The following is a 24,872-nucleotide window of genomic DNA, read 5'->3' on the forward strand; positions in this document are numbered from 1 at the left end:
TGAAGCAGACCGGCTGGTTTCGTCGTTGGAGTTTTGCGGCGCTGACAGGCTGTGCATGTCTTGACGTACTGCCGGACGGTTTTCGTAAGTTTCCGCCAGTGGTATTTGTCCTTGATCCGCGCCAGAGTACGCGCGAAGCCAAGATGCCCTGACGATGGCTCGTCGTGACTAGCACGCAAAACATCATCGCGGAGAGCAGCAGGAACGACGAGGAGGTAAACAGTTTTCGTTGAGTGAAAGTTGCGCTTGTAGAGGATGCCTTGGCGTAAACAGAAAGATGACAAATCACGCGCGAACTGATGTGGGGGTTGTGGGCGACGTCCCTCAAGGTATTCTATCAGTGGTTGCAATTCCAAGTCTTCGCGTTGCTGCTCAGCCACGTTTAATGATGCGAGAATAGCAAGGCAGCTGAAGTCTTCATCATTGTCTTCTTCAGCGACCTCGACGGGTGCGCGGGAAAGACAGTCAGCGTCGGTGTGTTTCTGGCCAGACTTGAAAACCATCGTTATATCAAACTCTTGTAACCGAAGGCTCCATCTTGCGAGACGGCCCGAAGGATCTTTCAGATTCGCTAGCCAGCAGAGAGAGTGGTGGTCACTTACGATTCGGAAGGGGCGTCCGTACAATTAGGGCCTGAATTTCGTTATGGCCCATACAACCGCCAGACATTCTTTTTCAGTCGTCGAGTAGTTCTTCTCCGCCGATGACAACGTGCGGCTAGCGTAGGCGATGACGCGTTCCACGCCTTCTTGATATTGCACGAGAATAGCTCCGAGGCCAAGGTTGCTCGCGTCAGTGCGGACTTCTGTGTCTGCTTCGGTGTCGAAGTGACCTAGGATCGGTGGCGTTTGTAGGCGTTGTTGAAGGTCGCGGAAAGCGCTGGATTGTTTGGGACCCCAGACGAAGGCGACGTCATCCTTGACGAGTTGTTGTAGAGGGTCGGCAATTTTCGAAAAGTTTGGCACGAAGCGGCGGTAATAAGCACAAAGTCCCAGAAAGCGGCGTACATCATGCTTTGTTTTCGGTATCGGGAACAAAGCAACTGCCATAGCCTTGTCAGGATCAGGGCGAACACCACTGCTGCTGACAATGTGGCCAAGAAATTTCAGTTCCTCATATCCAAAATGACACTTTTCCGGTTTCAGAGAGAGGCCGGCAGTGCGAATAGCCAGAAGAACCGCCTCAAGCCGCTCAATGTGCTGTTCGAAAGTCGTAGAAAAAACGACTACGTCGTCTAAATACACTAAACAAGAGTACCACTCCAAGCCACATAAAACTGTGTCCATCATTCGTTGGAACGTGGCTGGAGCGCAGCACAGGCCAAAAGGGAGAACTTTAAATTCATAGAGACCGTCCGGTGTAATAAACGCTGTTTTTTCTCGGTCCCGTTCATCTACTTCAATCTGCCAATATCCGCTACGGAGATCCATGAAAGAGAAGTAACGGGCGTGTCGCAGGTGATCCAAGGAGTCATCGATACGAGGAAGAGGATATACGTCTTTTTTCGTTATCTTGTTCAGTTTGCGGTAGTCGACGCAGAATCGTAATGAACCATCTTTCTTTTTAACCAGAACAACTGGTGACGCCCAAGGACTAGTCGATGGTTGAATTACGTCGTCGTCGAGCATTTGTTTCACTTGATGGCGGATAGCATCTTGCTCCTTCTGCGACACGCGATAAGCATGTTGGCGCACGGGTTGCACGTTGGTCTCAGTGATAATTCTGTGCTTCATTAGAGGAGTCTGTCGGACTTTCGAAGTAGTGGCAAAACAGTCACAAAAGGATGAGAGGAGACTGAGGAGCTTTGCCCTCTTAGGTTCTTCTAACTGGCGATTGACGTTGAGGCGACTAGTCACGTGAGTATCGCAGCTGTTCTCAGTCGAGATCGTCGTAATCAAAGGGAAAGTGTCCAAATCATCCAATGCCTCTAAGTAAGCTATGGTTGTGCGTTTCGCAAAATGCCTGTGTTCGCCACCGAAGTTCGTAACTAAAACCGTAGTCTGGCCATTTTGGAGTTGAACGAGACTTCGAGCAATGGCCACTTCCCGATCAAGCAATAACGTCAGGTTACTTTCGGCGATGCCCGTAATCGACTGCTTTTGTGGACACTCAACAAGCACGATACTACTTCGAGGTGGCAACGTGACGCAATCATCGACTACGCGTAAGGCCACGCCACGATGTTTGTTCTCGATGTCGGAATCTGGAGAAACACAGTTAACAAAACTGACGAAGAAATCGCGCAGATTAATTATCGCTCCATACTCTTGCAGAAAATCCATGCCCAAAATGACCGGCCGAGAACAATTGGGCAGTACAAGGAATGATGCTACAAAAGCCGACGCACAAATCTCAAGCCTGGCGGTGCACCTTCCTGTAGGGGATACGAGGTGTCCTCCAGCGGTGATTAGTTGAGGGCCGTCCCACGTTGTCAGCACCTTGTGTAGACGGGTGGCCAATGAAGCACTCATCACCGAGTAATCAGCTCCCGTGTCGACAAGCGCAGTCACCGGATAACAGTCGACGGAAACGGTAATGGCGGCGGACGTTCTGTTGGCGGTTTTACAAACAGGCTTTAATGGCACGTCGTGAGGCAGCGGCGGAGGGTATTTGTCGGTTCGCGTGACAGCGGCCTCACCTCCGGAGGTCGCCATTTTCAGTTTCCCCGGCGTGGGCTTGCGCCACTGACACCAGGGGACCCAAAGGTGGGTCGGGCGCGGTGCGTTGATGTGGACGGACGGGGTGATGGTGACCGCGACTGTCGTCGCGGCGGGACAGGAGCGTGATGACTACCTTCCAAGTAATCCGCAATTTCTTGTGGGCGTTCACCATATCGTGGGCAACGTGCATCTGGGTGGAATCCGCGTAGGCCTATTCGTCGGTAGTAACAGTCGCGGTACATGTGTCCAACTTCACCACAATGGTAGCACAAAGAACGGTTGTCGGGTGCATGCCAGATGGTGGACTTCCGCGGGCCAGGACGAAAATCGGCCTGAGAAGGCAGGCGATGGGCTGGACTTGGAAAGCGTCTGGGAGTCCCAGCTGGTGGATGAGCAAAATGTGCCGTCGACGGCGTAGAGACGCGTAGGGCATCCGCGTAGGAAAGCATGGGAGCTTCGACTTGCGATGGTGGTGAGGAGTGAACGAACTGCCTGATTTCGTTACGAACGACGTCCGTAAGAGCAGCACTACTGGGAGGAGACGCTGTATGAAATTTCCGAAGTTCTTCGCGTACAACTTGCCGTATGATTTCTGTGAGCACCTCCCTGTTATCACCTCCTGGTACAAGCGAGCACGCAGCGGACATGGCCGTCTGACGCTCATACTGCGACACCCGCTGCCGAAGCATGCGCTCCATAATTGTGGCCTCACGTATGAACTCGGACACTGTCGTAGGAGGGTTGCGCACAAGGCCCGCGAAAAGTTGCTACTTTACGCCTCGCATTAGCAGGCGCTCTTTCTTGTCTTCTGGCATGTGGGGGTCAGCCCGTCGAAACAATCGCGACATTTCTTCGACGAACATGGCGACGCTCTCGTTCGGCATTTGAAACCACGAAGAAAGTGCCTGCTCCGCTCTCTCTTTCCGTTCGGGGTTACTGAACGCCTCACGAAGCTGCCGATGGAATTCCTGCCAACTTGTGAATGAAGTTTCGTGGTTCTCATACCACACTCTTGCCGCGTCTAAGAGGGAGATATACACGTTCTTCAACTTACGGTGATTGTCCCTGTCGTTGATGGCAGCGACTCGGTCGAAATGGTCAAGCCAGTCTTCGACATCCTCACCGGCATCACCATGGAATGGGTTGGGTGTGCGAGGCGTGTTGATGACACAGGGTACGCTAGCGAGTGGGTCATGCTCGGTTTGGGTTGCGGATGTGGCAAACATTGTCCTCACGGAACTTGCCAAGGGGCCGTACTGTGGTGGTAGTCCTTGAAGGCGGCGGCTGCTTCGATAGATATCAGCAGACCCTGGTGCACTGGCGGTGGTTGCTTCTGGTTCAGGACCAGCAGGCATAAGACGTTGCAGTACAGTACCCAGCACGTCCACCAGTCTGTCGCGAGAGGAAACGACAGGCAGGAACTCGAAGTAGAGGACTGTTTACTCAGCCACAGCTGCCATTGACTTCTTCGCTTTCGTCTTCTGCTACCAACACAGCGCGTGGCAATATATATATATATATATATATATATATATATGTATATATATATATATATATATATATATATATATATATATATATATATATATATATATATATATATATATATATATATATATATATATATATATATATATATATAATGTGGGTCATGTAGCACCAATTTGGTTGAATGCACAGCTCGTTAGGTTATTTCAGCGCCAGAAATACTTGTAAAAACCTGGATTATTCTAGTTGTTGATTTCTAAGCCATCGCGAGCTTGTTTCTCGGGGTGAACTATTTTTTGAATATTCTCACGATTATGCTAGTTCATGTTCCACGCATTGTAACTCTCTGTGCTAAATCCTCCATGAACCCAATCACACTCTCTCTTCCCGCAGTCGAAGGAAGGCGTTGCAGCGAGCTTCAAAACCATGAATTGCCGATGTGGTGGGGAAGCGAAAGGGGACTTCCCCCCGACGCGCATCAGTGGTGCGGCAAAGCAGCCGGTGCGCCACGCGAGCCATTGAAGAGCGTGGGAACGGCGGGCGCGCTTCCCACGATCGGCGGGAGCTCCCTTGGGGCGTCCGAACTACACAAAACAGCCCGCGCGCGCAACCCGGCTTTCAGTCGCGTTGGCGGACAGTGCCTGCGCGGTGCCTGCTGCGCCGCCGAATCGTGCCGATGCCTTTTCGACAGCGGCGATGAAAACAGCGCGAGCATGATGCCAGTCGTGAGGATACTGGCAGCGGTGATCGTTCTGGGGTTGGTCGAGAACGCTCCCGTTCACCGCTCGCCCACGAGGAGCCGTCGCCATGTGTCCTGCGACTGGAGCCAAGGGTAAGTTTTCCATGGGCGATGAGTTAATTCACGGAATAAGAACGGAATTTCACTTGTCAAGAGTGGTAGAGTGGAGGTGTAGGTGTACGCAGCTACTACCTCAAGCTAGCTACGGGCTTCCATTGATGCTCCAATTATAACAAAGTTGAGAACCTAGCGTGCGGCATGTTTATCAGTATCATTACGGACACGCGGGCTTTGCGTCACTGCTGCAGAATCCGCACTGAACAAGGTTTTTCACCCTCGGAAACACCTCAGGTGTTTTGGAAGCTAGTAAACTTGCCCCTGAACCACAAGCAATTTTAGGCGAGACAAATGCGATAGTGATGAGTTGCAGCTTATAGTATATCCATGGAACTGAAAAGAAAGATTGTAGTTGTCTGGAAGGATCGGTCGCAGCTGGTAGCAGCTTGCAGAAATCTAACCAATCTTTCACGTGAACATCGTTTCGCTCAGACATCGAGGTATACACCAGGATGTTACTTACTAACTGTACATTTAAATGTGAAATTCCAGCACTGGTGATCGGATGTACAATGCGACGCTATTTATGTATGCGTAATCAGCGCTATCTGAATACAATTTTAGCAATTGTGCACTGTTGTTATTTGCGTGTCTTTGCTTTGTGGTTTCTTGTTCACGATGCATTATAGAAACCAGCAAGATTGGATGAGGAATGTGGAGCCTTCACTGCATTCATGTGCCGTTGGTGAATCCTCCCGTAACAATATTGATGAAGCAGCCGAACGTGCCATTTATGTTTGCATTTAAGCGCGGAGACCTTCAGGGAGCCGGGATGTCTGTCGCCGTCGTCGCTTGGCGTAACGCTCCACGCATACTAACAGCTGGCTCAAGTCTTTTTGTTTTTCGAGGGCTTTAGTCATGATCAGTAAAAAACAAATATATATTGTGCGCTTGGCACGTATACAAGTAGAAAACAAGGAGCAACTGCGAAAGAGATAATCTATTTGCAATCGAGGCTGAAAGTGAATATAAATATCAGCAGCACATGCGCAAAAAAAAATGAAGGCAGCTTTGAGCTCGAATAAAGAAACCACGGAGCTGCGCAGCCTTTTCTTCTTCCCTTTTTTATCTTCCTCTTTCTATTTATCCCTCTCTATTCATTTATTTCCGTCGTTTTCTAGCTCTATTCATTTGCTTTCTATTTTGTTGGTGCGTCTTCAAGCAAGCCTGCCACTGCTCCAACGCGTAACAAGGGGCTCGCAACATCAGTTGTCACTGCACAATCTCCCAGGCTGGAACAAGCGGGGTCATCGTAACGTGCCGAGCAGCGCACGGAGACGAAACACAGGAGGATGAAGCGATTGGATAGGAGCACCGCGTGATGCTCTTGTCCAATCGTTCCTTTCCCATTTATTTTCTCGCCACACGCTGCTTCACATGAACACAAACTCCGCTTAAGAGAATCAAGAAAAAATAAGCTGAAAGTTTATCGCAATGTGCGAGAAAGGACATACTCTATAAGTAGCGTATCTGAGATCATATAGGCAGAATGTATTTGGAAGCCCTAGATGTCCTGGCCTGAGTAATTGGGATATTTCTTTCTTTAATTTAGTCTTCACCTACATCACCATAAGGTTTTGCGCTAAGAGCACGCCTGCCTCACACCCAGGCGCCTAGCCTTCCGACGGCACGTTCTCACACCCAGACGTCATTCGGTTCTGAACTGATGAGGCGTGTATCTTTTGCGCCGCCAAGTTAACGCGGCAAGCGACATTAAAATGTGAGAACGCTTACGCCACTCCCGCTTATAAGAAGTCGTCTGGGCACACCTGCGCCGTTTTTGATGTGAGAACGATAAGCGAAAAAGGACGATATTACAAATCACCGTCTGGGAAGATCACAACATGACGCGAGAGCATGGAGCTGGTGATTTCCATCCGCAACGAAAAACGTCGAGCTCCATTGCCAGTGGGTAATTGTAATCAACACGAAAAATTACGAGCCCAGATTGAATCAGTGCACGTATTTTTTGCGTGTGTTCAAACGTATCGCCAGCTATTGCGCTTCACAACAGTAAATGCAAGCAGTACGCCCACACTCATGTTCATCAGCCTGACTACGCCCACTGCAGGATACAGGCCTTTCCCAGTTCCGCCAGTCGGCTCAATCGTGTGCTTGCTGCTGTCACTTTATACCCACAAACTTCTTAATCTCATCTGCCCACCTAACTTTCTGTCTCCTCTTCACCCGCTTGCTTCCTCTGAAATCCAGTCTGTTATCCTTAAGTGGTTTTCCTGCCTTCGCGCTATGTACTCTGCTCCTGACCATTTCTTTTTTTTAACTTCCGTTTGTTCCCTGATGCATTCGGCTCCTTCATTGCCGTAGTATCCGGAACTTAGTCATTACCGTACTTTTTAGCAGGCCACATGCCAATACAAGGATATCACCTTTCACCTGTGCAAGCACACTGCGCACGTTTAGTACAAATATAACAATGTAATATCGCAATGCAAATAAATGTGAACAGCGGAAAAGCATGGCTTTGATTGATTGATTTGTGGGGTTTAACGTCCCAAAACCACCATTTGATTACGAGAGACGCCGTAGTGGAGGGCTCCGGAAATTTTGACCACCTGGGGCTCTTTAACGTGCACCCAAATCTGAGTACACGGGCCTACAACATTTCCGCCTCCATCGGAAATGCAGCCGCCGCAGCCGGGATTCGATCCCGCGACCTGCGGGTCAGCAGCCGAGTACCTTAGCCACTAGACCACCGCGGCGGGTGAAAAGCATGGCTTTCGACTCAGTATAAAAGTGCGAGGCAAATCAGTCTCTTTAGCTGGCGTCACCATAGTATTATAAAATATTGTTCTGAGTGGTACTTACGCACCACGTGTGTCTTCTGAGTGCCAGGCATGACTGGCAAACGGTAAGCACATGTGGTTATTGAGCGCAAGCCGGATAGCCCGAACAGTATACAAGCGCCATGGTTGACGCCGGCTAAAAGCTCAAGTTTTGCCTAGCGACAGTCAGGGCATGTTGCAGTTCGGCCGAGTCGGAAGCCACACTTTCCGCTGTTCGCGTTTCTTTCAATCGTGATAGTACGCACCTGACAAGGGTTGCTTCGTTTTGTATAACTTAACGTGAATAGACGACGAAGGCAAATAACACATCCAAACATGATAGTCATGATATACTTGTCATGTAAAACATGACCGAATGCTAGCTCATAGCGTGCTCGCGGCCGTTTCGCTATCTCCACATATCACGTCAAGTGATACTAAATTTGGTAAGACGTGACGTGAATAGGTTACGAAGGTAAATGACACATCCAAACATAATAATTATGGCATGAAAGTCATGTACGGCATAATTTACGTCCACCTCGTAATGTCGTGCTCAATTTAAAGTGACATATCAGCCTTCCTAATTCGTGAGCCGCATATTGATTCCCACAATACATGGGATCTGCGTTTTTCTTTCTTTCCATTTTTTCACGAAAGTCTGCCCTTAGACATAGTTTGCTTCCGCAGCCTGCAATGCACGTACTGCGGACATTCCGGGCAGTCCAGGAAGGTCTTTTCAGCGTTTCAAAGAAAAACTGCACAAATTTTTATAGCATAGAAAACTGCGAAACATTCTTACAGCCAGACTCGGTTAGGAGAGTTCTCGCGTTTGATTGACGGAGCATCTGCTAACATGGCAGTTGAGGGTGTTGTTTCCCCGCCCTTGCAACAAATGGGGGGAAAGTTTTGCCTGAATATGGCGATACGTACTCAACTTGCTGCGTTCAGATTGTAACACCTTTAAGAATCGACGCAATAGATACAAATTATGCTTCAAAGTGAAAAAAAACTTTATTTCAATAATTTGCACAAATTAAAAGCATACAATCATACACTTATAACTTCATAACGCTTCTAGATAACAAACCGTTCCTTCTGACAGATACATTGGGGACATTGTTACAGGGAAGAAACATTTTTCACACCAATCGTTCCCAGAGAGGACACAGAGGCACGACATGTGTATTGCACGTGGATGTTCCGACAGCAAACGAGCTGACCGCAAGCAGTGTTCTACGTTGCCGTCAACGCGTCTACGCATGCGGTACCCTCTCCCTCACACCTATACGAGAGATTCAAATGGAGAGATGAACGTGGTTCGTTGCTGAACCACTCAATGGGTTTTGTTTTGTTTTGTTTTGTTCATTCAGACGCCCGCGTAGAAGCAGCGCTGACTTTCAACAAGTGAATTATCTACGAAGCAACACAACTAAAGTATAGGAAATGGGAAGCAATGCACGCCGGTACATAAGTACGAGAGTATAAATTTTCAACATCGATGATTGATTGATATGTGGGGTTTAACGTCGCAAAACCACTATATGATTATGAGAGACGCCGTAGTGGAGGGCTCCGGAAATTTAGACCACCTGGGGTTCTTTAACGTGCACCCAAATCTGAGCACACGGGCCTACAACATTTCCGCCTCCATCGGAAATGCAGCCGCAACAGCCGGGATTCGAACCCGCGCCCTGCGGGTCAGCAGCCGAGTACCTTAGCCACTAGACTACCGCGGCGGGGCCAACATCGATGAAACATGTGAAAAATGTGCAGCCAAATATAAGATGAACGTACAAAAGTATATTTACATTACTAGGCCATATGTTGGTGGAACCATCTTATTCAAGCCACTTTTCCTATCAAGTTATTTTCTTTTCAGATCGATTGAAGGTGTGCTCACGCACTGTCACCGAAACTAGCGATATTTGCCACCTCAATAACTTCTCGTTTTGTCTGCACTGAGCCTCACCCTATGACAATGCACTGTGAATACATGGGCACGCACCCACAGTTTCTGCAGTGTAGATATGGGCCGCACTTTCAGTCTGCACGTTGTTCGCGTGCTCACTCAGCCTGTCATTCGCGCACATTCCCGGTTAAGTGTATTTCTTGCCACACGACTAAGGTAGCCCATAGACGACGTTATTATCACTCTTAACAAAGAGAGAGAGAGATATATATAAATAGAGAGGAAAGGCAGGAAGGTTAACCAAGCTTGGCTCGGTTGGCTACTCTACACTTGGGGTGAGGGAAAGGGAGAATAATAGAAAGGGAAGAGATAGAAAAGAAGAGGAGTAAGAAAGAGAAGGATGAATAGTCTTTCGAGACTACACAGCATGGTGCCACAGTGTTCTTTCACAAGCGGTCGTGAAGTCTGGTGGTCCTTAAGAAGTGCAAGAGGGCTATCATGGCTTTGCGTGTATGGGAGACCGTCGACCAAGGTCCCAGGATCTTCTTTTCTGTGAGCGGCCGTGAATCCAGCTGACGGAGCTTGGCTTCCATAATACGTCGTTCAAACTGGTATGCTGGGCAATGACATAGAATGTGCTCTAGCGTTTCCTCGCAGGCGCCGATGTTGCATGCCGAAGTGCTCGCCATTCCAAGGAGACGAGAGTATACGCATTCGTAAATGCCACGCCAAACCTGACGCGACACAGTAAAGTTTCAGCGCATCGTGGGAGCCCATATGGCAAATGAAGTTGCAAGTTTGGGTCGATAGAATACAGGTGCGTGTTGGAGAAACCCAGTGTATTCTATTGTAGAAGAGTTATACGGCGAGCAAGTGATTGTAGTCGCCTTGCAGCGTCCGTTCTCAAGAGTGGTATGGCCGTACGCAGGTCTTGGTCATGAGCCGATCGAGCAGCTTCATCCGCGCGGTCATTGCCGACAATTACGCAATGACTCGGCAACCACTGAAATACAATATCGTGACCTTGCTTGAGCGCTTCGTGGTAGTCGTGTCTTATCTGATATACGAATTGTTCGTGTAACCCGTGCTGCATAGCAAACCGTAGTGTCTGTAAGGCAGACCTCGAGTCACAAAAGATGGCCCATTGGTGAGGTTGCTGCCGAAGAATGTACTTTACTGCACCTTGAAGTGCTGCAAGCTCTGCTGCTGTCGACGTCGTGGTGTGAGAGAACTTGTATCGAAGCAACACATTATGAGAAGGAACAACCACTGCTCCTGTAGAGCTGTTACAATTAGTGGAGCCATCGATGTAAACATGTATGTGGTCGAAGTACCTTTCGTCCAACAAACTCAAAGTCAATTGTTTCAGGGCTAGCTGTGACATGCGTGCCTTTTTAACAATTCCAGGAACTGATAAGCGCACGTCAGGTTGACGGATACTCCATAACGCAGCTGCTGGATGCGTCGCAAGTTTGAAGCCAGGCGGTAATATGTCCTGATGTTTTGTCACATTACCGTAGAATGAATTATGAGACCTCCACGCTCTCAAAGACGCTAAATGATGTGATGGTAGCCGTGATAAATGCCGAATGTGCGCTATCAGCGTTTCGACAATTATATGCGTTGTGACCGGCTGTTCTTGTGCGATAACAATAGTTGCCACTGTTGATGAGCAGCTTAAAAGGCCAAGACATGTCCGAAGGGCTTGTGCTTGTACGCTCTGTAGTGCACGGATGTTAGTCTTGCACGTGCTGGACAGGACAGGAAGGCTGTACTGGAGAATTCCGAGAAAGAGGGCCGTATAAAGCTGCAACATGGAGTGCACGAATGGTCCCCATGATTTTCCGGCGAAGAACTTGAATACACTCTCAATGCCAATGAGCTTTTTCTTCAGGTATGCGACATGCGGGCTCCAGGTTAGGTCACGATCTACGATGACACCTAAGAATCTATGACTACTCCTATATGCGATTGCTCTGCCATCGATGCACAATGGGTAAAAAGACATCGATTTGCATGTAAACGCCACCGCTGTGCATTTTTCTGTGGCGATAGTCAAACCTTGCTGGCGAAGGTATGCCGATGTCATTGTTGCCGCTTTCTGTCTGCTTGCGCGCACTTGAGGCCGTGTCACGCCGGACGCCCAAATGCAGATATCATCAGCGTAGAGAGCTGTCTGTGGCAGCGTTTCGGTGAGCCCCACCAGAACCAGGTTGAAAAGAGTCGGACTCAAAACGCCGCCTTGTAGCACCCCACGACTTGTGAAATGCTTATTCGTAGGCCCACTTCAGTTAGAACGAACATGGATCTCTTTGTGACGTAGCTTTTTACACATCGAAAGACACGACCTCCAAGAGCATTGAGAACAGCCTCATGGGTCACCTTGTCATAGGCACCTTTCACGTCTAAGAACAGAGCTACCGACAGTCGCTTTTTAGCTTTCTGTTGCTGAACAGAGGTCCCTAAGTCAATGACACTATCAATTGAAGACCGACCTCGTCGAAAGCCTGCCATAGCGTTAGGCTAGATGTTATAACGTTCCAGGTACCATTCCATGCGTGTAAGCAGCATCCTCTTCATGACCTTGCCGATGCAGCTTGCTAGTGCTGTAGGCCGGTATGATGTCAAATCCAATGGAGACTTTCCGGGCTTCAACAAAGGCACCAGGCGACTGCACTTCCACTCATCAGGCACTATTCCATCATGCCAAGACTTATTGAAGATGTCCATGAGACAGCGCTGGGCCTGCGGGCCTAGGTGACGTAGGGCAGTATAGGTCACTCGATCTGAACCTGGGGACGATGAGCGTCTGCGTGTGTTCAATTCCGCATGAAGTTCTTCCATAGTGAATGCAGCCTCCATTTGCTGATCTCGTGCAACTGGAGAGTCCTGTGGCAATAGATCGATCGGTATAAAGAATTCGCCAGCGATCTTTGCACAAAATTCACCAGACACATCTAGCTGTGATCGACGTCGATATAGCGCCAGAGCGGCGAAGGGATGGCGCTGTTGCGAATGTTGAGTGAATATCTCGAAGAGTCCTCCATACGGGAGACAAAGGCTTTCGAGGGTCTAGTGAGTCACAAAAACTCTTCCATCGTTGCTCCTGGAGTTTGTGCATTTGAAGCTGGATTTTCTTCTGAATGCGTCTGGATTCTCTGAGGCCATAGATAGATTGCGTGCGTCTGTATCGTCTTTCGGCACATCAGCGGACCCCTCGAAGTTGTTACAATTCTAGGTCAAGTGCGGTACGTCTCGATTATTTCAAACATATCTTCATGGAAGTCTACATCACACAGCAAATCACTTCTTCAATGGATTCCGGCGGCTCGTGCATGCACTTGCTCTCCACTGATATATGATACTCTTTCCAGTCAATATGTCTCGAGTGTCCAGGGGAAGAAGAATTGTCTAGACCTCTGACTGTCACGTACGTGGGGATGTGGTCACTGCCGTTGGTTTCAATATCCGTGAACCATTGGACTTTCGTGACAATGCTATGAGACACTAATGTCAAGCCCAGGCAACTGCTATAAGTTACTCCTTGGAGATAAGTAGGGCTGTCGTAGGACTCTTAACAGAGCACTCATTGAGCTTTTAGGGGCCAACAGGGGCGAAGCTTTTCAAGGTGTAGGTAAGCCCTGTCACGTCATGGCCACCTGCCAGTACTCGCAGTGCTCACTAGATGGCACTGCGGCACTCGCTCCCATGGGATACATTAACCTCTCCTTCTTCCTTGGATACATCCAGCCATCCCGCTGGTTCAGGCGGCAGCAACTTGAGAGTGGCATGGCAGCTTGGGCTAGTTGGTATGGCATGACGATAGTTATAGCGCGAGAACAAAACGACAAAACAGAGACAAGAAGGACACGAAGGACACGATCGCTCGTGTCCTTCCTGTCTCTGTGTCGTCGTTTTGTTCTCACGCTATAACTATCGTCTTGACAGCGGCGGGCGCGAGTCGTCGTAGCCATCTGCTAGTACTTCGCGTGCTCACTAGACAGCGCTGCAGTGATCGCATCCAGCATCAGTTCGTTCACGCAGCAGCAGCTCGATATCGGCGAGCGCGAGTTCATGGATGGACGAAGGGCTCAATCGAGACCTGGCGTTCATGCGGGGCGTACCCAACACGGTGCAATCCTGGCAAGAACGCCGCAAGGAACTCTTTGCCATGATTCGCAAGCTGGACAAACCACACGCCTTTGGCTACGAGTGACATTCACGGTTTACCGATGTACCTCCAGAGCTTCGCCCACTCATCATCATTCACCTCATGGATATCCTGTGACTTTTTTCTGTCAACTGGGCTTTTAGGAACCGCCGTAGCTAGCCTAAATTGGACAGCTTGTTTGGTGCTTGGTGCTGCAAAAGACACCTTGGCATTTGCGTTGCTGCCAATAATCTTGCACATGTGCGAGACGTGCCTTATAATTGAGCATTTATGCTACAGTCACTCCCTTCCCGGGGAAGCAGATGGTTGAATACGTGAGCTCATTTTTCGTTACATAATCTATTGAAAGCTATTGCAGCCTGCACGTCGTATACTTCGTGTTCCTGTTCTCTCTGTGTGCTCTAGGTAGAACTCCTCGTTTTCGGAGTCTATTTTTCTGGAAACTCAGATGGGGATCATTGATGTTTTTTAGGAAGTGTGGCGTTTGTATGGGACTTAATTTCTCGTAAATCTCTGATTCTCCAAAATTCGTAGTTTACTTTTCTAATACAAGTTGTCGCAATTGTATTCTTATAACTCTTCTTTCCACTGAATATACTTTGCTTTGATGATGACAATCCTGTCTCTCTATGCTTTCATTTTTTCTCGCCTCCTGTGTTAATATGGCTGTGTCTGATTCGTGCATTGCTGTAAACTCGCGCCAAAATGTAATTTTTCGGAAAGAGGGCTGGAGCTGCTTCTCAGCTTTTTCTCCCAGATTCACTCATCTCCTTGACCGAAAATAAAGGACTTACTACTAATTTAATGAAACTCATTACTCAGAAATCTTAAATGAAGTGATATATGAACGCGAGAACAGAGAACACGCTGAGCGTATTTTAGATGTCCGGACGGTTTGAACACAGGAGCACATATACACACAAGCACATTTCTTGAATACTAGACGCATATGTTTGAAATACAACCTTAAATGAATATACGAACTGCGCAACCAAGACGTAGCTACAGGGTAACTATGGAAGCAATAAACTCTAACAGAAAGGAACGTTGGACAGAAAAGAGCGTATATTCAGTTATGTCCTATGCCAACTTTCCCAAGTTTTCACGCTTCGCAACCTTAAAGCTTGTTCTAGTAGACGCGAGCATACAATACAAGGTTGCTGCTGATGATAGAGGAGTGTTCTTTGCTATTCTTGACTCTCAGCTTTCAGAATGGTCTTTTAGCGGTGAGAATAGTCTTTTTAAATTGGAGTTTATCGAATAAATCCGAATCATCAGCATTTGACTGGTGAATGTTAATAAGATTTTTCCGATTTATCCGAAAACGCAGAGGGAGCCCTTGCTGTTGGTGTTAAGACGAAGTATGTCAAAATGTCCAAGTTGACGTTTTTTAAAAGAAAATTGTATCTGTCCCTTTCAATGATAATACGACCTGGAAGACGGTTCCATTTCGGTATTGTTTTGATGGAGAAGGAAAAAGCGCGTGTTTTGCAGGGTTATTCTGATATTTTTTTCGCAAATCATCTCCCACAACTAAGACACACGTTGCATTAGGAGGGACGTTTTGCAAATCAATACAACATATATGATGTTATGTCATGATAGTTAAAAATATTCAATGTGATCTTTTTTGCGCCGCAAAACAGCCTGTCACAGCCATTCGAGGGCGTACTCCCCGTGTACCTCAGTGCGTGTGATTCCGGGACGGTGCGCTGGAACCACGTACGCGGTGCCTTGCGGATTGTGCTACAGGCGCAACGAGAGTTCCAGGCGTGCTTCCGGGTCTCAGCTGACAGTTCCGGGGCGCTGGTGTACGTTGCCCCTCGGGGTAATTTACTTCCTGGCCCTGGCTTGCGGGCCAAGTGCGTGCTCTCCAACCGAGCATCGGTCGTCGTCTACGCGGTCGCCACGGCAGCCGCTCGGGCCGGGAGCAGACTGAGTTTGACGTACACCACGAGCCAGCAGCCGGTGGCATCATACGAGAGACTCCAAGGATGGGAAGGTGGGCATACCACCGACTCGACTTGTACGCTGCATGCGCGTTCGCATGACAGGCACTTTAGATATGTGTGCTTCACCCTTCACCCACGCTGCCAGATTTGTACATGGTCAGCAATAGGCACTGAATTTGGTGATGCATTTTGCTTCGCATTGAAATTGTCACTAGCAGTGTTGCCTTTATATACACGGGGTTCTTTGAACTCAGTCTGTTCAAAGCCGGAGTGCGATTTGCTTTATTACGTTTACTATACTGTGACAAAGACGGCTGTATAAGCTGGTCGACATTGCGGTTAGATGTAACTTTATCTCTGTCCTGTACCTAGTGCTTATTCACGAGGAACCACTGCAATATGGTTTTAGTGCGACATAAATAGACATTTCATCTGATCACAAGGGTGTCCTGTTGCAATTGAACGGGATTCATCAACCTTGTAACCTGAGATTCAACACCATTACTTATTTCACACACGCTAATGATTGTGTGATTGTTGAGTGGATATAGAATCTTCTTTCGGTAGTTTCATAGCAAACAGTGAATCATGCAGGGTTTATGCATTGTTAGGACAGTTTTGCCACTTAGCTTGCACCTGTCTGATGCCGTTCAACCATCAAAACTTATGAAAAAGACAACCCGAAGCATCCTTGGTACACACTTGACGTAATGCACATCATACGGCACATTAGGCGAACTGAAACCACCTCTATCTATTCCTTTTTTTTTTGCTCAAGCCAAAGCTCAAGGCAAAGATCACATTCGTGAATGATGACCCATCAAAATTTAGGAAATCAGTCCTTCCCTCTGTTCATGGTTCTATCAACAATCAATGTTACTCTGATCGTGTCGCAGTTTCTGTAGGATTTATTGACAACTTTGACTATATTTTCAGCATGGTCTCATCTTCCTTTCATTCATAGCTCGGAAGATGCGTTTCCTGGTCTCACGCGGTAACTCACACAGGGGTTCATAACCTCTGGCTAACAGTTGACATGACAGAGAGCGCGGGTGTCTTATGTCCTTGATTGGAGCTACCATTATTTCACCGTGATCTTCAAATAATCCCTGCGCACACAAACTATTCCCAAAGCTTAAAAAATTGCCAGCGTCATTCCAGTATTTACATCTAGTAATAAACAACTCACAGTAAATTATAGACCACACCTCTGCAACACTCTTTGGAAACCTGGGCACATTAAGCGAACTTTAAAAAATGAAATCTTAAAATGTGAAGCTTGCCCCCTAAAAATCACTAGTTCGTCCGATGCTAGACCAAACAACTGTTACGCCCCCCCCACCCCTCCTCATGGGTACCTACAAGCAGCTCAAATCAGTTCAGAAAAAAAAAAGACTATCAAAATCATCTTTGGCCGTTATGATCGCAGTTTCTCACCTTCATCGCATGCTTAATACAGGCTTTGGAGCAGAGGCGCAAAGCGAACGAGTAGTTTACTACACAAGATCGCCCACACACCATCTGGTATTCAGGCACATCTCTCTTTCATATCCTGATAATGCACGTGCCACTCGACTTAACCACAGATTAAACATTATTCCGTACAGGACTCACATGGGTGGATGATGGAACTTGATTTATAGTCCTGAGAGATGCAACTAGCACTCAGTAGGTTTTCTCCCACTTTGGGATGGGCAGGCTAAGCCGGACCGCCGCATCATGGCCCGAAGCTGATCTCCCTTGTTAGGGCTCTTAATAGCGATGCCCACACACAGATCGACTGTTTTAAAGTATCGCTTTCTCTGTTCAGTAATAAAATGTGAAACAACTTCGGCGGATCGCTTCGTGCATCGACTCATGAAGAGTTTGTCGAAAAATTATCGGACCCTATCAAAGTTGATTCTGTTTTGTATTAACCTTGCAGCAGTTCTTTTTCTGTGTTCGCGCATGATGTATACTCGCACTTGATGCATCTGTACTTGCACCTTATAGATGATCGTGTGTACCATTTATGTAAGCACATCATATAATCATGCATTTGTATAGTTTTACCAGCATTTTTTGTTGTTGATGCTGCTGTTTGCACTAAAATATCTAACTACCCCGGCTTTGTCTTGAATTCGAGACCACCGTATTTGTATATAAAGTGTCATCAGGTTGCATTTCGCAGTGAGTGTCGCAATCATGCCTTCACACAAGCATAGTTCTCTCAAGGACACTTACGCATTTTTTTCAGACTGCCGGCCATGCACGGCGACGGAGCTACGTGAAAGTTACTGCCTGAGTGATTTAGGTGAGTCGCAACTTTACACACGGTGAGAATCCCACACGGTGTTCCGCCAATGAATGACAAAATTAACTTGAGACAAAACGATAGATAGACAGACAGACAGACAGACAGACAGACAGACAGATAGATAGATAGATAGATAGATAGATAGATAGATAGATAGATAGATAGATAGATAGATAGATAGATAGATAGATAGATAGATAGATAGATAGATAGATAGATAGATAGATAGATAGATAGATAGATAGATAGATAGATAGATAGATAGATAGATAGATAGATATGTGGGGTTTAACGTCCCAAAACCACCATATGATTATGAGAGACGCCGTAGTGGAGGGCTCCGGAAATTTCGACCACCTCGGGTTCTTTAACGTGCACCCAAATCTGAACACACGGGCCTAGAACATTTCCGCCTCCATCTGAAATGCAGCCGCCGCAGCCGGGATTCGAACCCGCGACCTGTGGGTCGGCAGCCGAGTACCTTAGCCACTAGACCACCGCGGCGGGGCCTTGAGACAAAACGAGAAGGGCCGCACGACAAACACTAGTGGCAGCTTTTTTATGAAAAGAAAATTTTTAGAAGCAACTGTTGTCACCATTGCCTGGTGATGGCTGCTCCTTTCCACTTGGTTAATATATTCGCCTGTCATCGTCTTTTTCCGCGTTAACTTCGCGCTCACATTCGTCAGGATGCAAACAGCATGTTAAGACTCTGTTCTTCTTCTAAGTGTTCTGCTTCATCATATATTATAGGCTGCAGCTTCTGTAGCTGTATCTGCCGCTTTGTGGGACGGCCAAATTGCCCACTCATGTATTCCGAGTAAATAAATTGGCAGATCCTACGTACAGTGGAAATCGATGACATGCAAAGCACGAATGATAAATGTTGATATGTCATGACGATAGTTATAGTGCGAGAACAGAACGACGAAAAAGAGACAAGAGGGACTTTGTCGTCGTTCTGTTCTCGCGCTATAACTATCGTCATGTCATACCATCTAGCCCAAACTGCCACACTTCTAAGTTGACATGTCACTTTAAAATCAGCTCAACTTTACGAGGGGGAAGTAAATGATGCCATACATGACTTCCTTGTCATGATTATCATGTTTGGATGTGTCGTTTACCTTCGTCATCTATTCAGGTCACGTGATACCATATTTAGTATATGTGGAGCTAGCGAAACGGCCGCGAGCACGCTATACGCATGGTATGTTCTCATGTTCTTACATGACACGCACGTCAGGATCATCATGTCTGCACCAGTCATATATTTCGTCATTATTGACGTCACGTAACACCAAATTTGGCATATGTGGAGCAAGCAAAACGGCCGCGAGCGCATCATGAAGAGCCCAATGTACTCCAATGTAGCGTTGATGCGCGCGCACGCTGGGGACAGTGACACTATACACGTTAGCAAAACGCGAGCTCTCTACAGTCTGACGTCAGGCGTGACCAGCGTCTGTCGGCGCGGCTCGAAAGCAACCGGAGCGAAATGCGACATGCTGCATATCGCTCGGATGCGCTACCCAGACAACACTGCATCTCCCTCTTTTCGTGACGGAGGGACGCCAGACGCGTTGAAACGCGCATGCGTCAAAGCAACGCAGCGCGGCGCGCACCTGCGAGTATATGGCAGGACCGGCGCCTGGCGTGGCAACGCCGGCGTGACGTGAAGAAATGAACGCCGGCGAGCACGCGCACCCCGTCACGTCGAAATGTATTGGCGCCTTGACTGTGGCATGTAGTCATGTTCTCACATGACACGCATTTCTTGTCTATCATGTTTGAACCTGTCATTTACCTATGTCATCCATTCGCGTCGCGTAATGCCGAATTCGGTGCATGTGAAGCTAGCGAAACGACCCGGAGTACATCATCAGCGTGGCATGTAGTCATGTTATTTGTTACATGACACGCATGTCGTGATTATCATGTTTGGATGTGTCATTTACCTATGTCAACAGTAAGCGTCACGAAATACGGAGTTTGGGACATGTGGAGCACGCGAAACGGCTGCGAGCGCATCATTAGGGTAGCATGTAGTCATGTTGTTACATGACACGCATCTCATATGTTTATCATGTTTGCACCAGTATCATACCTTCTTCATCTATTCGCGTCCCGTAATAACAAATTTTGTATGTGTGAAGCTAGCGAAACGGCCTGCCAGTGCGTCATGAGCGTGGCATGTAGTCATGTTACATGACACGCATTTCATCATTCTCGTGTTTGCACCAGTGACATACCTTCGTCATTCATTCACGTACTGTAATACCAAATTCGGTATATGTGATGCTAGCGAAACGGCCGCGAGCGCATCATGAGCGTGGCATGTTGTCATTTTGTTACATGACACGCATGTCATGATTTTCATGTTAGGGTCTGTCGCTTGTGTTCGCCATACAATCATGCCATACCATACCAGTTTTGCAGCATGCCATCTGAACGAAACCACGGCAAAAGCTGCAGGACCATGAAGTGTAAATCATGACATACATGTCATGACTTTCATGTTGCGACTTGTGAAATATGTTCTTCATGCAATCATGTTATGTCATACCAAGTTTGGTATGGATACCATTAGAGAAACGGCCAGAAGAGCTAAAAATCTTTGGCGGCTAAAATGGATGGATGGATGGATGGATGGATGGATGGATGGATGGATGGATGGATGGATGGATGGATGGATGGATGGATGGATGGATGGATGGATGGATGGATGGATGGACGGATGGACGGATGGAGGGACGGACAGACGGACGGATGGACGGACGGATGGACGGACGGACAGACGGACAGACGGGCGGACGGACGGCGAAAAAGCGATGAATGCGGCGACGGAGAGGATATCGTTGCTGTGTCTATCACAGTACTAATCTGGACCTGGATTTGCGAGGCTTTTTGTTCGTTAGTGTGATTGGCCAGCCCGTTTTGCCAAAAATATGCCCAGCATCCGGGTTTGTTCAAAAATATGTCTCTTACGAACGATGCTAGCGTAAGACGGCTTCGTGAATACAAGCCCTGCATTTAGTAAAATATGAAAATGATATGGCCCTCTGATAAAAGTCCTTATAGTGTTTTTAGACAACGGACTGATCCCCGGACGGCTGAGCCACATGAAAGCAGAAACGCGACTGGTCAGGCCGCTATCGCAGTACAACCGCGCGGTCCACCACGAAAAATCGCGGGCCGATCGCCAACCGCAATTGCCGTTTTCGAAGGGGAACCACATGTTCCGCCACCGGCTCCCAAAAAAAGGGCGAGAACGCCACCCCTCCCCAGGATGGGCGGCGTGGGAAGTGCTTTGACCCGAAAGCGTTGATGGCCCGCCTCGCTTCCCGGACCAAACCGAAAGTGGGGAGCCACATGGCGTCAAGCATGCGGGCGATTTGGTCTGTTCGATCACTTTTTGCGATCACTACGGATGACATTGCACACGCGCGCCAATTAGTCACGCTGCTAAACTGAGTGCTTTGAACCGCATTTACAATTAGCGCTCAACTACGGCATATGTCGTTCACTCTAGTACAAAATTTACTGGATTTAAGAGCTTCCGAAAGCGATTGCTTCACTTTAAAAAACGACTGAGGCCTATAGTTTCTCCCACAGATGTGTCTAGCGCTATTTTCTGTATTGCTTTGTCGTTGCTTTTACATCTTGCAAGCTAGCCAAATTCATTTCAGGAACCGTTTTCCAGTGAGATAGTTTAATTTATCCAGACTATGTCATGTACTTGCAGTTCACTCAAAATATCTTTTCGTTATGGAAGATGAATTATGTTCTGATCGAATTGTAGCGTTGATTTCACACCATATACATACTACGTGTGAAATAAATATAGTCGGTAATTGGGGCGCGAACGCCGGAGTGGGGGCGAGTGCAACGCTATAGCCTGGTGCGTTACCGGGATGGTGGATTTAGATCCATTGAGCTGTATGGGGCATTCTCGCAGGCACTGCATGCTTTGAATAATTTGAGCCGCTAGTTCGTGTTCTGTTACGACAATCGCACGTGTGTCCCGCGCACAAAGCACAGGATTGACATCCAGTCTTCATTATATGCAGTGGTGTACAGTTTAAATTACTGTTGAGATGACCAAGCACGCCTTTTTAAATCCGACGAATTTTTTGTCAAACTTCGGCGAATTCGGCCGTATCTATCTATCTATCTATCTATCTATCTATCTATCTATCTATCTATCTATCTATCTATCTATCTATCTATCTATCTATCTATCTAGCCACCTACGACCTGTAGCTTTCCCGGCCGTTTTGATTATGGGATCTGTACCAAAATCGATATGGCATAACATGACTGTATGAGAAGCATAAGTGACTAGTCATAACACTAAATTCAGGACATGTATGTCTTTAATGTCATGATTTACATGTAATGATCTTGCTGTTGTTGCGGTAGTTTCGTTCACGTGACATATTGCAAAACTGAAATGGTATGACATTACTGCATGGCCACCATAAGTGTCAGGCCCTAACGTGGAAACCATGACACGCATGTCATGTGCCATGACTACACGCCATGCTCATGGTACGCTTGCGGTCGTTTCACTAGCTTCACAAACGCTAAATTTGGTGTTACGTGACCTGAATGGATGAGGAACGTATATGACTGGCGCCAACGAGATAATCATGATATGCGTGTCCTATAAGAACATGACCACGTACCGCGCTCACGAAGCGCTCGCGGCCGTTTCGCTAGCTTCATATATGTCAAAATTGACACGTTCAAACATAATAATCATGACGTGTGCGTCATGTAAAACATCACTACATGCTACGCTAATAGCAAGCTCGTTGCTGTTTTGCTAGCTTCACATATGCCAAGTTTGGTATTTCTTGACGTGGATTGACGACGAAGGTATACGACTGGTGCAAGTGTGATAATAATGACATGCGATTCATGTAACCACATGACGACACACCTCACTCATGATGCACTCCCGACCGTTTCGCTAGCTCCATTTATACCAAATTTTGTATTAGGTTTGTGAGTGGATTGCGAAAGTAAATGACACGTGCAAACACAATAATCATGATATGCGTGTCATGTAAAACATGACTACATGCTACGCTCATAGCGTGCTCACGGTCATTTCGCTAGCTGCACATATTTGATATCACGTGACGTGAATAGACGACGATGGTAAATGACACGTCCAAACGTGATAATCATGACATGGAAGTCATGTAGGACATAATTTACGTCCGCTTCTTAACGTTGTGGTGATTTTCCAACGACAAATAACCTTCCTTCTTCATGCTTCGCATACAATCGATTGCCACTGTACAAGGGATCTGCCAATACCTTTTAACACCAAAGTGTTTTTACCGTGGTCCACTTAGATCTCAGTGAAGTATTTTTGTCACGGAAATGACTTTGAAAAAATATGCACGTTCAGAATACAAAGAAAAATGTTCCGTCAATGGAATTCGAACCCATGACCCCTGGGTACACCACAACAGATGCTGGGCACGCTATCCAGTGTGTTACGGTAGCGTACGTCGTATGGTGGGAGGGATACGCTTTTTATATCTACAAATCTTTTCTTACAGCATTCTTGGTTAATTGCAGTAGTGCATCATGGCCATGATATTCGCCATTAGTTCGTTCGACGCGGCGTTTATAAGCGTCCGTCCGATTCGGCGCGATTCCAGCGAGAGAAGTGCTGTTTTGTCAAGGCCTTAATACGCCCCCAGGGGGCGACCTTATCCCAGACGTCATAAAGTTACTGTATATGCTACCTTTACATAGCATATACAATAACTCTAAGGCATCAACGTCGCTCATAGCATCCATCCATACCAAACAGATCAACGACGCTCGTCGGGTTAGTCTGACTTTCGCCACGTACGCACGCCCCGCGAACAATCGCGACTGGCCAAAGGGAAGATACGAGATGCGTTGCGTTTCCCTCTCTCTGGGCAGTGGTGCTTAACTCGAACATGCCATGAATAGGCGATCTTAGCCCAAGCTCGGCGTCCGATCAATCACACTCTTCTGGCTGTCATATTGCTTTCTTCTGTTTCGTTCTCACCATTAACAGCTACTAGTGCTACCACAAGCATCTATCGCCACATGAATTTGCTTAATCATTGTTCATGTATGTTAGGTGTCAAAATAGAGATGTATAACAAAGCGGCAAAGTGTATGCGTCCAGGTTAAGCAGTGCTAGGACGGTCAAACACCAATAGACAATGGCCAAGCTCTTTTAAATCAATGTGCAGTAAGCATTAAGCCACTTCTGTAAGAACACATACTTTTGTGTTTTACCAATTTAGATGACGGAGGGGTCAACCATGTTTTTTTTTTGCTTTTTTCACTCACGAATGGTATCATATTTCAGTTGCAGAAGCGACAGTGCGGAATGCAACATACCACTCGGACGAGCAGAGCATCTACTGGTGGCTGTCCGTCACGAAAACCCACCGCGGCCGCAAGCCCGACTACGTCACACGACCGGCACGGTGCGGATTTCCTCGTGACACACGGGAGCCTCGTCTAATTCTTGCCAGGTGGCATCTGGGTCACCCAGTTGTCACGTGTGCGCCGAAACTGTCGCAGTGGAAAAAACTCTGGGTGCAAGAAAAGGTGGGGTGCAATCCCGAAATGAGACGGCTGCTTACGTGACGGGGTTTTTGTGCGTGTGTGTTGTGATAAAAACTGACAAAAAACATGACGAAGCCTTCTAGTCATCTCCGGAAATGCTCCAGTGGGCAAGATAAAATGAATA

At 47.3% G+C, this 24,872-nt stretch overlaps 1 protein-coding gene across 1 annotated transcript; it reads left to right on the forward strand.

Annotated features, from left to right (window-relative positions):
- Positions 1–4,799: 4,799 nt before the first annotated feature.
- LOC119168543 (meteorin-like protein) lies at positions 4,800–24,854 on the forward strand. Its single transcript, XM_075888677.1, has 4 exons — positions 4,800–4,980; positions 15,517–15,872; positions 18,059–18,115; positions 24,486–24,854. Exons 1-4 carry the CDS (start codon positions 4,862–4,864, stop codon positions 24,767–24,769), a joined length of 816 nt encoding a protein of 271 aa, XP_075744792.1. The 5' UTR covers positions 4,800–4,861; the 3' UTR covers positions 24,770–24,854.
- The last annotated feature ends 18 nt before the right edge of the window (positions 24,855–24,872 follow it).

Source organism: Rhipicephalus microplus, chromosome 3 (assembly GCF_043290135.1).
Source record: "Rhipicephalus microplus isolate Deutch F79 chromosome 3, USDA_Rmic, whole genome shotgun sequence".
In the NCBI taxonomy this organism is placed as follows: domain Eukaryota; kingdom Metazoa; phylum Arthropoda; class Arachnida; order Ixodida; family Ixodidae; genus Rhipicephalus; species Rhipicephalus microplus.